This window comes from Narcine bancroftii, chromosome 5 (assembly GCF_036971445.1).
Source record: "Narcine bancroftii isolate sNarBan1 chromosome 5, sNarBan1.hap1, whole genome shotgun sequence".
In the NCBI taxonomy this organism is placed as follows: Eukaryota; Metazoa; Chordata; class Chondrichthyes; order Torpediniformes; family Narcinidae; genus Narcine; species Narcine bancroftii.
Genome location: NC_091473.1, coordinates 64,281,579 through 64,296,482, shown reverse-complemented (window position 1 = coordinate 64,296,482; position 14,904 = coordinate 64,281,579). Strand labels below are relative to the sequence as shown.

Below are 14,904 nucleotides of genomic sequence, written 5' to 3'. Positions count from 1 at the left end.
TTAGCACATAAAGGCTGATGTGGAGTGGGAAACAGAAGTAATACCCAATGAAAGGTCCATGGCCTGAAACATCACATTCATTTTCACCACTCCCTTGCCCCGCTGAGTTCTACCCAACATTCTCAGCTTTTGTTTCTGATTTCAGCAGCTGTGGCATTTTGCTTTTGCTCTATTGAACAGGAATCGGACTGACAAATGCTTCTCTTTAACCTTTCACGGCAAAAATCATTGCCCATCGATCAACTAAGAGGCCAATTAAGAGCCAATCACCTTTCTGTGTATATAGATTCATATGTAGGTCATGAGTCGATAAGAATGACAGATCTCTCTCCATAAAGGACATCAGTGAACAAGGCAGGATGGGCATGAAAATTTGACAGTGTCATTACACCATTGTAATTACTCATTCCACTAAATAAATGTATTTAACTAAATGCGTTTATTTAACTAAGTGAATTTAAATTGCTGTGGGTGGATTTGAATTCTGGTCTCAACTTTATTAATTCAGATGCCTTTATTACTAGCCTTATGATGTCAACACAGGATAGCTAAATCCCTGAATCGATGTGATCAATAATCAGATTGAAAAATTATTTTATTGATTGATAGGCATACTAAGGGATTAACATAATTTGGAATAAGGTGGAAAGTAAATGGTTGCATTGGCAAGTTAATAGCTATTTATACTATGTAAATCAGGTTAATAAATTAAGCTATTATCTGGGATCAATTAATTTGCTGAATATTGACTAGGCCAGTGGTTTTCAAATTTTTTCTGTCCTATCCCATCCAAACTGACCATCAAATTCTTGTCACTTGCATATTGGTTTGGAACATCGTGTATTAACCCAATTACTTATTAGCAGAACACCAGCTCTCTGATTATTGTCACTTTTAAGTGTTTGTTCACCATGTCAATATGGGGGTCCAAATGACAAATAATTGAGCTGATTACTGTTCATTATTCTCGCTGCAATAATGTGTGCCATATTCTAGCATCTGTGGAAAGCAGCATTTGGAGTTTCAGGCTAAAACCCTTCAGAGGAATGAAAAAGTCAGGATTTTTTTTTTCCTTTGGAATGGAGGAGGTTGAGGTGACAGGAGAGAACTTGAGATGCATCGATAGGATAGATAATAAGAAACATTTACTGTACCAGAGTCATCTAAAACAAACAGGAATAGGTTTGGTCTGAGTCTACCATGCCTTGGTGATTCAACTGCTTGCCCATATATCTCTTTAATATTGTGATCTTGCACCACCTCCTCAGGCAGTGCATCCAGAATTGCAACCACCCTCCGGGTGAATATACATACCCCTCAGATTCCCTCTTGTTCTTTCACTTAAACCAATTCCTTCTGGTTTTTCAAATGACTCCAGTAAGGGAGAGTTTCCAATCAACTCTGTCTGTGCACGTCCTTCCAATCAGACTTGCTGGAGTAATAAATCATTCTACTGAATGGTAGTCAGCTCAATAAATTATTCTTTGGACCCCAAATTGATATGGGACTAGATTCTTTTCATCTGTAATCAGGTGAACAAATATTTCAAAAACACAAAAATTTTTGAGTTGTGTGATACAGCTAGCAATTGGGTTATAGCTTGTGGCCCTGATTAATATTTAGGGGAATTAATGATACTTAGATCAATGAATGATCCAAATGACCAATATTTAAACCAACAAATGATCATCTGACTGATGTTTAAACCAATGAATATGATTGGCATTTAGACTAATGAAAAACCCAACTGACCAATATTTTGACCAATGAATAATTCAACTGACTAGTATTTGGACAAATGAATGATTCTACTGTCCAATATTTAGATCAACAAATGATTATATGACTGATATTTAAACAAATAAATGATGCAAGAGTCCAGCAATTGCTCAGTGAATTACCTTGCTGACCACAAAACTTGGTCTGATTATTATTTACATTTAACTGTCATTCAGAGATTTTCATCCAACCATAGTAGGGAATGTGTAATACACTTTCGGTCCATTAGACTCATTGTCACCCACTCTCCCTCCCACCCTTATTCCCCCCTCCCCCCACCACTGCCACAAGAAAGGTGAGTTAACAGCAGATATTGTGTGAACCTCTTCAGGGCATAATGCCAAGATAAATTAAGTGGTATCATAAATTTAAAAATTGGATCCAAAAGCGCAGTGAGGGAGAGGTCAGTTTTGTGATACCTGGTTACCGATCTATTTGCAAATGCTGCATTTCAAAATCTGTCAGCAACTAAGCATGTGTGTAATTACAGAGTACATTCACACAATGATCTTACAACATCCAGCAGGGTTACTGCACAGTCTGTCTCCTTTTCTTCAGTCTGTGAGATTATCATTGTGTCGATTAGACAGGGGCTGACATGTGTCAGGGTCTCTAATTACAGCATCAAATTGAATGCTCTTCCTCTGAATCCAGTGTTGAAAACTGCTCTCCAGTTTTCCTTGGCCTTTACAGCAGCCATATTGAAATGCATAATTTGACAAGCACAGGCCAACCTCACCCGTGGATAAGGAGTCAGAGGACAGGGCGAAGCTCTTACAGGGAGACCATCAAAAAGCAGCAGGAGCAATGTTGAGGAGGAATGTAGTCATACATAGACTAAATTATGGGAAGATATAGCATGCAGATTGGCCCTTTGGCCCACTAAGTCTGTGCTGACCCTCAAATACCCAGTGACACTGATTCACATTTCCATCAACCCCTACCCCAAATTCTACCCTTCACCCTCACATTAAGGGCAATCTATAGGGACCAATTAACTTGCTAACCTGTATGTCTCTAGGATGAGGGGGGACAATGAAACCAACAGGAGGGAGAAAGGTGGGGACCTGGGTGGTGCAGGCTCTACAATAACAGTGCCTGAAGTCAGAATCGAACCCTGGTTGCTGGAGCTGCGAGGCAGCATCTCTGTCCCCTGCATACCCATGCCACCTAGCTGTTAGAGGTCAATTACCTCAGCTGCAGGACATCTCTGCAGGAGTTCTTCAGCATCATGTCCTGGGTCCTTCCATCTTCAATTGACCTTCTTTCAGTCAAAAGATCAGAAGAAGGGATGTTGGGCAGCATACACTACACCACAAGACCTTAAGACATAGAAGTGGAATTAAGCCATTCAGGCGATTATCTTCCCCCCCCCCCACCCCCACCCCGGATTCCATCATGGCTGATTTACTTTCCTTTTAACCCCATTCTCCAGAACCCTTGATTTTCTTGATCAAGAACTCAGCTGCCTCTCTCTTATACAGTATGTACCCAATGGCTTGGCCTCCACAGCTGTTCGCAGCAATTAATTTCATAGATTTAATGCCTTCTGGGTAAATACATTCTTCCTCATTCTGTTCTAAAGGGATGGTTTTCTTTACTGAGGCTGTGTCCTCTGGTCCCAGACTCCCTGTCAAAGGAAACATGCTCCCCACATCCACTCTAAGCAGGCCTTTCAGGATTCTATAGGTATCAATGAGATATGCTCTCATTCTTCTGAACTCTGAATATAGTTACAGAGCTATCGAAAACTCTTCATATGATATGCCAAGGATCATTCTCGAACCTCCTCTCCTCTGGAGCCTCTCCAATTCCAACATATCCTTCTTTAGTTAAGGAGCCAAAACTGCTCACAATGCTCCTTGTGGTCTGACCAATGCCTCACAAAGCCACATTACATCTCTCCCTATCCCTCCCTACCCACATCGAAACCACCAAGACTTGGACAATATCCATTCACCCTCACTGAATTTCCATTGTCAATATCCTGGGGTTACCTCTGATCAGAAAAATTGATCTGTAGAAGCCACGTACACATATCGCAAGAGCGTTGGAAAAACTCAGCAGCCAGGAAGTAAAAGGCACTCGACATTTCAGGCCTTAGCCTTCATGAAGAATCTGGAAAAATAGGTGGGGGAAAAGAAAGGGAAGGGAGCACAGACTAACAGCTAAGAGGTAATAGGTGAATACAGGTATGAGAAGAAAAGAAATAAACTGAAAAATAAGTGTGGGAGAGGACAGAGGACTAAAAAGGGTAGGTCTAAGATAAAATAAGAAGGGGAAAGGATGAGTAGCTGGAGGCAAGGAGACAGCGGGTTTCAGAAAGAGAGACCAGGCAAGAGGGTTTAACAGAAATCAGAGAAGTGGATGTTGATGCCATCTGGTTGGAGACCATTGAGATTGAATACAAGGTGATGTTTGCTCCAAATTGTGGGTGGCCTCTATATGAGAGTATGACATTTCGCCATTGGCAGATGTGTCAGTGTAGCTATGGTGTAAAGAATTTAAATAGTTTGCTACTGGGAGGTCCTTGCTGTTGAGGTGAACGGAGTGAAGGTGCTCAACATAATCTCAAAGTCTGTGTACAGTCTTCCTGAGGTCGAGGAAGTCTCATGATGCAGGAGATGAACCCTACAGATTCACAACTAAAATATTGCTACATTTGGAAGGACTGTGGCTATTAGAGCAGATCCGAGGCTAGGAATTGTGTGGTAACTCAGCTCAAAACTCCCTGAAGAGAATCCACCATCGATACAACTGTAGGAGTGTGATGGGACAATATACAGGAGTGTGACGGGGGTGCACTGTGCAGAAAGGCGTTGGGACACTGTGGGGATGTGAGACAGGGCAGTGCGCAGGGGTGTGTTGGGGTGCCATGGGGACATGCGCTGGGATGCTGTGTATGTGTGTGATGGGACACTGAGCAGGAGAGCGCCACCACAGTGTGCGCGCGTGCGCTGAGATGCTGTGTAGGTGTGTGAAAGGACATTGTAAGAGGGTGACAGGTCACTACGTCGGAGTGTGTTGTGACACTGTTTAGCACTGTGATGCGACCTGTGTAGGAGTGGGGTGGGACGTGACAATTGTTAGGAGCAGGGCGGGACACTATGAAAGAGTTTGATGGGACACTGTGTACAAGTGTGATTGGACATGGTGTGGGAGGGTAATGGGACCCTGTGTAGGAAGGTGATGGAACCCTGCGTAGGGACACTGTAGGTGTGTGACAGGACACTGCGTTGGAGTGTGATGCTATACTGTGTAGGAGGGTGATAGGACACTGTGTGGGTGTGTGATAGGACACTGTGTGGGTGCGTGATGAGACACTGTGTGGGTGCATGATGGCACGCTGTGCGGGAGTGGGATAGGACACTGTAGGAGTGTGATGGGACTCTGCATGGGAGTGCGGTGGGTCGATCTGCACTGTGCAGGCACGTAATGGGACGCTGTACGAGGTTGCGGTGGGACGCCGTGCAGGCACGGGATGGGACGCCGTGCAGGCACGGGATGGGACGCCGTGCAGGCACGGGATGGGACGCCGTGCAGGCACGGGATGGGACGCCGTGCAGGCACGGGATGGGACGCCGTGCAGGCACGGGATGGGACGCCGTGCAGGCACGGGATGGGACGCCGTGCAGGCACGGGATGGGACGCCGTGCAGGCACGGGATGGGACGCCGTGCAGGCACGGGATGGGACGCCGTGCAGGCACGGGATGGGACGCCGTGCAGGCACGGGATGATGCAACACTGTAGGCATCTGACGGAACACTGTGTAGGAGTGGGATGGGACCCTGTGTAGGATTGTGATAAGAACCAATGGGAGTGTGGGTCACTGCAGGAGAGTGATGGAATATTGCGCGGGAGTGTGATGCAACACTCTGCTGGATTGTGGTTGAGTACTCTGCAGGAGTGTGATGTGACACTGCAGGCACGTAATGTGACACTGCATGTGTGTGATGGGACACTGGGAGTGTGGTGGGACACTGGGAGTGTGGTGGGACACTGGGAGTGTGGTGGGACACTGGGAGTGTGGTGGGACACTGGGAGTGTGGTGGGACACTGGGAGTGTGGTGGGACACTGGGAGTGTGGTGGGACGCTGTAGGAGTGTGGTGGGATGCTGTGTGGGTGTGCAGTGTGACACTGCGCAGGATTGTGGTTGGATACTTGCAGAAGTATGATGTGACACTGCATATGTGTAATAGGACAATGGGCAGATGTGTGATGAGGCCCTCTGTAGGAATGTGATGAAACAATGTGTAGGTGTGGTGGGACATTGTAGGAATGGAATGGGACACTGTGTAGATGAGATAGGACACTGAGAGGATGCGATAGGATACTGCGCAAGCATGCAATGGGATGCTGCGCGGGCGTGCAGCTGAGCGATGGAACGCTGTGCGTGAGTGCAGTGGGATGCCATACTGGATTGTGGTGAGATATTCTGCAAAAGCGGGATAGGACTCTGTGTAAGAGTGGGATGGGACCCTGTGTAGGAGTGGGATGAGACCCTGTGTAAGATTGTGTTGTAACACTCTTATGTAGGAGCCCTTTGGGAATCTGTAGGAGTGTGTTGGGTCTGTTGGACACTGCTTAGGAGTGGGATAGGACAATGCATAGGAGTGGAATGGGACACACTGTAGGAGTGCAATAGGATTCTGCGCGAGAGTGCAGTGGGCCGATCTGTGGAGTTGTGGTGGGACACTGTGTGTGGTTGCGCTGGAACGCTGTATAGGCGTGTGATGGGATGCTGTGCAGGGTTGCGGTGGGACGCTGTGCAGGCACGTGATGGGATGCTGTAGATGTCTGACGGGACACTGTGTAGGAGTGAGATGGAACAATTGGAGTGGGATGAGACCCTGCGTGGGAGTGGGATGAGACCCTGCGTGGGAGTGGGATGGGACCCTGCGTGGGAGTGGGATGGGACCCTGCGTGGGAGTGGGATGGGACCCTGCGTGGGAGTGGGATGGGACCCTGCGTGGGAGTGGGATGGGACCCTGCGTGGGAGTGGGACGGGACCCTGCGTGGGAGTGGGACGGGACCCTGCGTGGGAGTGGGACGGGACCCTGCGTGGGAGTGGGACGGGACCCTGCGTGGGAGTGGGACGGGACCCTGCGTGGGAGTGGGACGGGACGCTGTGCGGGCGCACGACGGGACGCTGTGCGGGCGCACGACGGGACGCTGTGCGGGCGCACGACGGGACGCTGTGCGGGCGCACGACGGGACGCTGTGCGGGCGCACGACGGGACGCTGTGCGGGCGCACGACGGGACGCTGTATAGGAGTGTGATGAGACACAGCAGGACTGTGGCACACTGCAGTAGTGGGATGAGACGGGACACTGCTGGATTGTGGTTAGGTACTCTGCAGAAGTGTGACGTGACACTGGGCATGCACGTAATGTGACATTGCATGTGTGTGATGGAACACTGGGTAGGAGTGTAATGGATTCAAATGTAGAAGTGTGATTAGACACTACGAGAGTGTGATGGGACGCAGTGGAGCTCAGTGGTGGGACGCTGCACAGTAATGCGATGGGACAATCAGCGGGTGTGCAATTGGACACCCAGCTGGATTGTAGTGGGACACTGTGCTGGATTGTGGTGGGATACTCTGCAAAAGTGCAATGGAACATGGTGCAGGCGCATGATGTGACACTGTTCATGAGCGTGATGTGACAATGTGCGGGCGCGTGACGGGACCCTGTGCAGGAGCATGCTGGGATGCTGTACATGAGTGGATCACGACATTGTCTTAGAGTTGGATGGGATACTGTGCAGGAGTGGGGATGGGAAATAGCGCAGTTGTGCGATGCGACACTCTGCAGGTGTGCAATGGCATGCCATGCTGGATTGTGGTGGGATACTCTGCAAAAGTACGATGGGACATGGTGCAGGTGCATGCTGGTACCCTGTGCATATGTGCGTCGGGACATTGTCTTAGAGTGGGATGGGACACTGTAGGAGTCTAATGGGACACTGTAGGAGTCTAATGGGACACTGTAGGAGTCTAATGGGACACTGTAGGAGTCTAATGGGACACTGTAGGAGTCTAATGGGACACTGTAGGAGTCTAATGGGACACTGTAGGAGTCTAATGGGACACTGTGTAGGACTGTGGTAGGACATGCTAGGAGTGTGTTTGGATAGTGCAGGTGTGTGATGAGACCCTCTGTAGGAGTGTGATGGGTAAATGTGTAGGCGTGGGAAGGGACACTGTGGAGGCGTGGGAAGGGACACTGTGGAGGCGTGGGAAGGGACACTGTGGAGGCGTGGGAAGGGACAGTGTGTAGGCGTGGGAAGGGACACTGTAGGAGGGTGATATAACACCATTGTGCATGTGTGTGATGGGACACTGTGTAGGAGTCTGATGATACACTGAGTAGGTGTGTGATGGAACACCATGTGGGAGTGGGATGGAACACTGCGTAGGAGACTGATGGGACACTGTAGGAGACTGATGGGACACTGCAAGAGTGTTATGGGATGTTGTGCAGCTGAGTTGTGGAATGCTGCACAGAAACGCGATGGGGCGCTGTGCGGTCATGCGATGTGACACTCTGCAGTTGTGCAATGGGATGGCCTGCTGGATTGAGGTGGGACACTGCTGGATTGTGGTGGGATACTCTGCAAAAGTGCGATGGGACCTGGTTCAGGCGTGTGCTGGGACCCGGTGCAGGCGCATGATGGGACATCGTGCAGGCGCGGGACGGGACCCTGTGCAGGAATCTGATGGGACACTATAAGTGTAGGATGGGACAATGTGTAGGAGTCTAATGGGCATTCAGTGAAGGAGTGTAGTGGGACACTGTAGGTGTGTGATGGGACACTGCATGAGTGTGGTGGAACGCTGCGCAGAAATGTAATGGGTTGCTCTGTGGGTGTGCAATGGGACGCCCTGCTGGTTTGTGATGGGATATTCTGCAAAAGTGCGATGGGACATGGTGCAGGCGCATGATGTGACCATGTTCAGGAGCGTGACGGGACACTGTGCGGGCGCGTGACGGGACACTACTGTGCAGGAGTGGGACAGGACTCTGCGCAGGTGTGTGATGGGACCCTACTGTGCAGGAGTGCGGTGGGACACTGTGTAGCAGTGTGATGGGACGCTGTTATGGAGTGCGATAGGACGCTGTGTGAGAGTTTAATAGGACACTGTGTAGGACTGTGGTGGGACATTCTAGGAGTGTGTTTGGACAGGGTACATGTGTATGATGGGTGTGTGATGAGACCCTCTGTAGGAGTGCAGGCATGGGATGGGACATTGCGCAGGCGGGCGATGGGACACTACGCAGGCGGGCGATGGGAGACTGCGAAGGCGGGCGCTGGGACACTGTGCAGGCGGGCGCTGGGACACTGTGCAGGCGGGCGCTGGGACACTGTGCAGGCGGGCGCTGGGACACTGTGCAGGCGGGCGCTGGGACACTGCAGGCGGGCGATGGGAGACTGCGAAGGCGGGCGCTGGGACACTGTGCAGGGTGCGCTGGGACACTGTGCAGGGTGCGCTGGGACACTGTGCAGGGTGCGCTGGGACACTGTGCAGGGTGCGCTGGGACACTGTGCAGGGTGCGCTGGGACACTGTGCAGGGTGCGCTGGGACACTGTGCAGGCGGGCGCTGGGACACTGCAGGCGGGCGCTGGGACACTGTGCAGGCGGGCGCTGGGACACTGTGCAGGCGGGCGCTGGGACACTGTGCAGGCGGGCGCTGGGACACTGTGCAGGCGGGCGCTGGGACACTGTGCAGGCGGGCGCTGGGACACTGTGCAGGCGGGCGCTGGGACACTGTGCAGGCGGGCGCTGGGACACTGTGCAGGCGGGCGCTGGGACACTGTGCAGGCGGGCGCTGGGACACTGTGCAGGCGGGCGCTGGGACACTGTGCAGGCGGGCGCTGGGACACTGTGCAGGCGGGCGCTGGGACACTGTGCAGGCGGGCGCTGGGACACTGTGCAGGCGGGCGCTGGGACACTGTGCAGGCGGGCGCTGGGACACTGTGCAGGCGGGCGCTGGGACACTGTGCAGGCGGGCGCTGGGACACTGTGCAGGCGGGCGCTGGGACACTGTGCAGGCGGGCGCTGGGACACTGTGCAGGCGGGCGCTGGGACACTGTGCAGGCGGGCGCTGGGACACTGTGCAGGCGGGCGCTGGGACACTGTGCAGGCGGGCGCTGGGACACTGTGCAGGCGGGCGCTGGGACACTGTGCAGGCGGGCGCTGGGACACTGTGCAGGCGGGCGCTGGGACACTGTGCAGGCGGGCGCTGGGACACTGTGCAGGCGGGCGCTGGGACACTGTGCAGGCGGGCGCTGGGACACTGTGCAGGCGGGCGCTGGGACACTGTGCAGGCGGGCGCTGGGACACTGTGCAGGCGGGCGCTGGGACACTGTGCAGGCGGGCGCTGGGACACTGTGCAGGCGGGCGCTGGGACACTGTGCAGGCGGGCGCTGGGACACTGTGCAGGCGGGCGCTGGGACACTGTGCAGGCGGGCGCTGGGACACTGTGCAGGCGGGCGCTGGGACACTGTGCAGGCGGGCGCTGGGACACTGTGCAGGCGGGCGCTGGGACACTGTGCAGGCGGGCGCTGGGACACTGTGCAGGGGGGCGCTGGGACACTGTGCAGGGGGGCGCTGGGACACTGTGCAGGGGGGCGCTGGGACACTGTGCAGGCGGGCGCTGGGACACTGTGCAGGCGGGCGCTGGGACACTGTGCAGGCAGGCGCTGGGACACTGTGCAGGCGGGCGCTGGGACACTGTGCAGGCGGGCGCTGGGACACTGTGCAGGCGGGCGCTGGGACACTGTGCAGGCGGGCGCTGGGACACTGTGCAGGCGGGCGCTGGGACACTGTGCAGGCGGGCGCTGGGACACTGTGCAGGCGGGCGCTGGGACACTGTGCAGGCGGGCGCTGGGACACTGTGCAGGCGGGCGCTGGGACACTGCAGGCGGGCGCTGAGACACTGTGTAGGAGATTGATGGGACACTGTGTAGGAGTCTAATGGGATACAGTATAGGAGTGTGATGGGACACAGTGTAGGAGTGTGGAGGGACACTGCAAGACTGTGATGGGACACTGTAGCTGAATGTTGGGATGCTGTGCAGCTAAGCACAGAAATGTGATGGGGCGCTGCGCAGTCGTGAGATGTGACATTCTGCAGTTGTGCAATGGGGACGCCCTGCTGGATAGTGCTGGAACACTGCGCTGGATTATGGTGGGATACTCTGCAAAAGTGCGATGGGACATGGTACAGATGGATGATGTGACACTGTGCGGGAGGGTGATGGGACATACTGCTGGATTGCGGTAAGATGCTCTGCAAAAGTGTGATGGGATATGGTGCAGGTGCATGATGTGACTCTGTGCAGGAGTGTGCTGGGAACCTATGCATGAGAACGATGGGACACTGTCTTGGAGTGGGACGGAACAAGGTGTAGGAGTGGGACGGGGCAAGGTGTAGGCGTGACAGGACGGGGCAAGGTGTAGGCATGATAGGAAGGAACACCGTGTAGGAGTGGATCAGGACCGAGTAGGAGCGGATCGGGGCATGGGGCAGGACGGGGCACTGGGACAGGAGCGCGACGAGGCATGGGGCAGGACGGGGCACTGGGGCAGGAGCGCGACGGGGCACTGGGGCAGGAGCGCGACGGGGCACTGGGGCAGGAGCGCGACGGGGCACTGGGGCAGGAGCGCGACGGGGCACTGGGGCAGGAGCGCGACGGGGCACTGGGGCAGGAGCGCGACGGGGCACTGGGGCAGGAGCGCGACGGGGCACTGGGGCAGGAGCGCGACGGGGCACTGGGGCAGGAGCGCGACGGGGCACTGGGGCAGGAGCGCGACGGGGCACTGGGGCGGATTGTGATGAGACCCTCTTTAAGAATGTGATGAGACCCTCTAAGAATGTGATGAGATAATGTGTAGGAGTGTGATAGGTTCAAATGTAGAAGTGAGATGGGACACTGTGAGAGTGTGATGGGACACTGCGCAGCTGAGTGGTGAGACGCTGCGCAGGAATCCAATGGGACATTGAGATTGCGCAATGGGATGCCCTGCTGGATTGTGGTGGGATACTCTGCAAAAGTATGATGGGACATAGGGCAGACACACGATGTGAAACTGCGTGGGCGCGTGGCGGGGCCCTGTAGTGGAGTGTGATGGCATGCTGCATGGGGGTACGGTGGGGCGCTGCGCACGTGACCAATGGGTCGCTGCACCGTTATGCAATCTGACAGTCCTTGGGTGTGCAATGGGATGCCCTGTTGGATTGTGCTGTAATGCTTCACTGGATTGTGGTGGGATACTTTGTAAAAGTGTAATAGGACATGGTGCCGGCTCTTGGAGGGACCCTGTGGAGGAGCATGGTGGGACCCTTTGTAGGAGCGTGCTGGGACGCTGTGCAGGAGTGGGATAGGACACCCTGTAGTAGTTTGGTGGGAAACTGTATAAGAGTGTGCTGCGACAATGTCGGAGTGTGATTCGACACTGTGCAGGAGTGCGATGGGACCCTTTGGAGGAGCTTGATGGGAGCCTGCGTAGGAGTTTGAAGGGACACTGCGGGAATGTGATGGGTCACTCTGTTTGTGAGTGATGGACAATATAGGAGTGTGCCCTGAGATGGGATTGTGGTGGGAGACTGTTGGAATGTGATGTGACACCATGCAGCACAGTGATAGGAGACTGTGCAGGAGTGGGATGTGACGCTGCATTAGGGAGATGGGGTACTGTGCGGGAGTGGGATGGGACTCTGTGCTGGAGTGCAATGGGACACTGTAGGAGTGCGATGAGACACTGTAAAAATTTAATGGAACACTGTGTTAATGTGATGGGACTGTGGAGGATTGTGATAATACACTTTGGAGGAATGTGATGGGACACTGTGCGTGAGTTTGTTTGGAGACTGCGGGTGTACGATGGGACACTCTGTAGGTGTGTAATGGAAGAATGTAGGAGTGCGATAGGACACTGTGCAGGAGTGTAATGTGACTCTGTGAAGGAGTGAGATGTGACTCTTTCCTGGAGTGTGATGTGACTTGGTGTGGGAGTGTGGTGGGACTCTGTGCGGGAGTGTGTTGGAATACTGCGGGAGTGTGATAGGGCACTGCAGGAGTCTGTTGGAACACTGTGTGGGAGTGTAATGTGACTCTTTCCAGGAGTGTGATGTGACCCGGTGCGGGAGTGTGATGGGACACTGTGGGAGTATATTAGGGCACTGCAGGAGTGTGATGCGTCCCGGTGAAAGAGTGTGCTGGGACCCTGGGCGGGAGTGTGCTGGGAGACTGTGTGCACAGTGATGGGAGACTGTGCGGGAGTGGGATGTGACACTGCATTAGTGAGATGGGGTACTATGCGTGAGTTCGATTGGTTACTGTCCAGGCGTGCGATGGGACGCTAAGAATTTGACAGAACACTGTGTAGATGCAATGAGACACTAGAGGAGTGTAATGGGACACTGTGCACGAGTCTGTTTGGAGACTGCAGGAGGTCAATGGGACACTCTAGATGTGTGATGGGATAATGTAGGAATTAGATGGGACACTGTAGGACTGTGGTAGGAGACTGTTGGAATGTGATGTGAGACTGTGTTTGATGTGACACCGCATTAATGGGATGGGGCACTGTACGAGTGTGATGGATCACTGTGCAGGCTTGCAATGGGACATTGCAGGAGTGTGATGGGACACTTTGGTGAAGTGTGCTGTGACACTGAAGGAGTGTAATGGGACACTGGAAGAGTGTAATGGAACACTGCACGAGTCTGTTCGGAGACTGCAGAAGGTTGATGGGACACTCTAGGTGTGTGATGGGATAATGTAGGAGTGAGATGGGACACTGTAGGAGTTTGTTGGGACACTGTTGGAATGTGATGTGAGACTGTACTTGAGTGGGATGCGACACTGCATTAATGAGATGGATCACTGTGCAGGCTTGTGATGGGACACTAAGAATTTAATGGAACACTGTGTAGATGCGATGAGACATTGGAGGAGTGTGACGGGCCACTGGAAGAGTGTGATGGGCCACTGCACGAGTCTGTTCGGAGACTGCAGGAGGTTGATGGGACACTCTAGGTATGTGTTGGGATAATGTAGGAGTGAGATGGGACACTGTGCTTAGTGTGATGTGATTCTGTGTAGGACTTTTAAGGATCTTTGTACAGAAGTGTTATGGGACAAACTTCGGGATTGCGATGGGACACTGAGTAGGTGTGTGATGTGACTCTGTAGGAGTGTGATGGGACACTATTCTGGTGTGTGGTAGGACACTGAGGGATTGCGATGATATACTGTGGGTGTGTGATGGGAAACTGCAGGAGTGTGATGTTTTTCTGTGTAGGAGTTTTAAGGATCTCTGTACAGGAGTGTTATGGGACAATCTTCAGGATTGTGATGGAACACTGAGTAGGAGTGTGATGTGACTCTGTGCAGGAGTGTGATGGGACACTCAGGGATTATGATGGCATACTGTGGGTGTACGATGGGACACTCTACAGGAATGTATTGGGGCACTTTTCACTTGCCTGGGTGAGGGCAGCTTCATCAACGCTCAAAGGCTCTGCGGACTTTGCTGCAATCTCTGGTTCTCAGCCTGTGCACATAAACGTATGCCTGGTTACTCAGTGCATTCAGACTAACTTTACATCCGAAATTACACAATGTTAACCTGCATTTTGAAGATCCCAGTGTCAGCTGGTTATGAAGTCAGCTCTGGTCAGTCAGTGGTTAAAGAAATCAGAGAAAAAAAGAGACAGTGGTTCCAACATGGATGCAGAGCTAAACAAGTAAATGTTTTCAGGTTTGCCTGCAATGCCGGCTGTGAATCAGAGAGCTTACAGCAAGACGACACGTGAATCTACCTTGTGCAATGCTATCTTCTGTGTTTGTGAACCCCCACCTCCACCCCCAGTACAGCCGGTGAAGATATTATGGAATGTTCATGGGCCTTGCCTTGACATGTTTCAGACTTTATAGTATGCTGCTTGCCTTCCTCTCTAAACTTGTTTGCATTCTCCATTATGTGTGATAGGCTGGAATCAAGCTGCTCCAATTTCATTGACTTCCAGCCAGGCCTTCCCTTCACCTGCTGACAGCTTCCCTCCTCTCTCTGCTGTGTACCTTTGCCTTTTGATCCCTGGCTGGCCTGCC

General features: G+C 52.8%; 1 protein-coding gene across 7 annotated transcripts in view; it reads right to left on the bottom strand.

Moving 5' to 3' along the window:
- LOC138763454 (pre-B-cell leukemia transcription factor 1) overlaps positions 1–14,904 on the bottom strand; it is a 389,485-nt gene that overhangs the window by 244,152 nt on the left and 130,429 nt on the right. Inside the window, exons 2-3 of one of the 7 annotated variants that reach the window (XM_069937626.1) lie at positions 14,280–14,347; positions 2,972–3,101 (exon numbers count right to left, since the gene is read on the bottom strand). The exons of the other annotated variants lie outside the window; for them this stretch is intronic. Coding sequence (XP_069793727.1) covers positions 2,972–3,084 — 113 coding nt within the window. The 5' untranslated portion in view covers positions 3,085–3,101; positions 14,280–14,347. The remainder of the gene's footprint in view (positions 1–2,971; positions 3,102–14,279; positions 14,348–14,904) is intronic. 7 annotated transcript variants of the gene reach the window in all.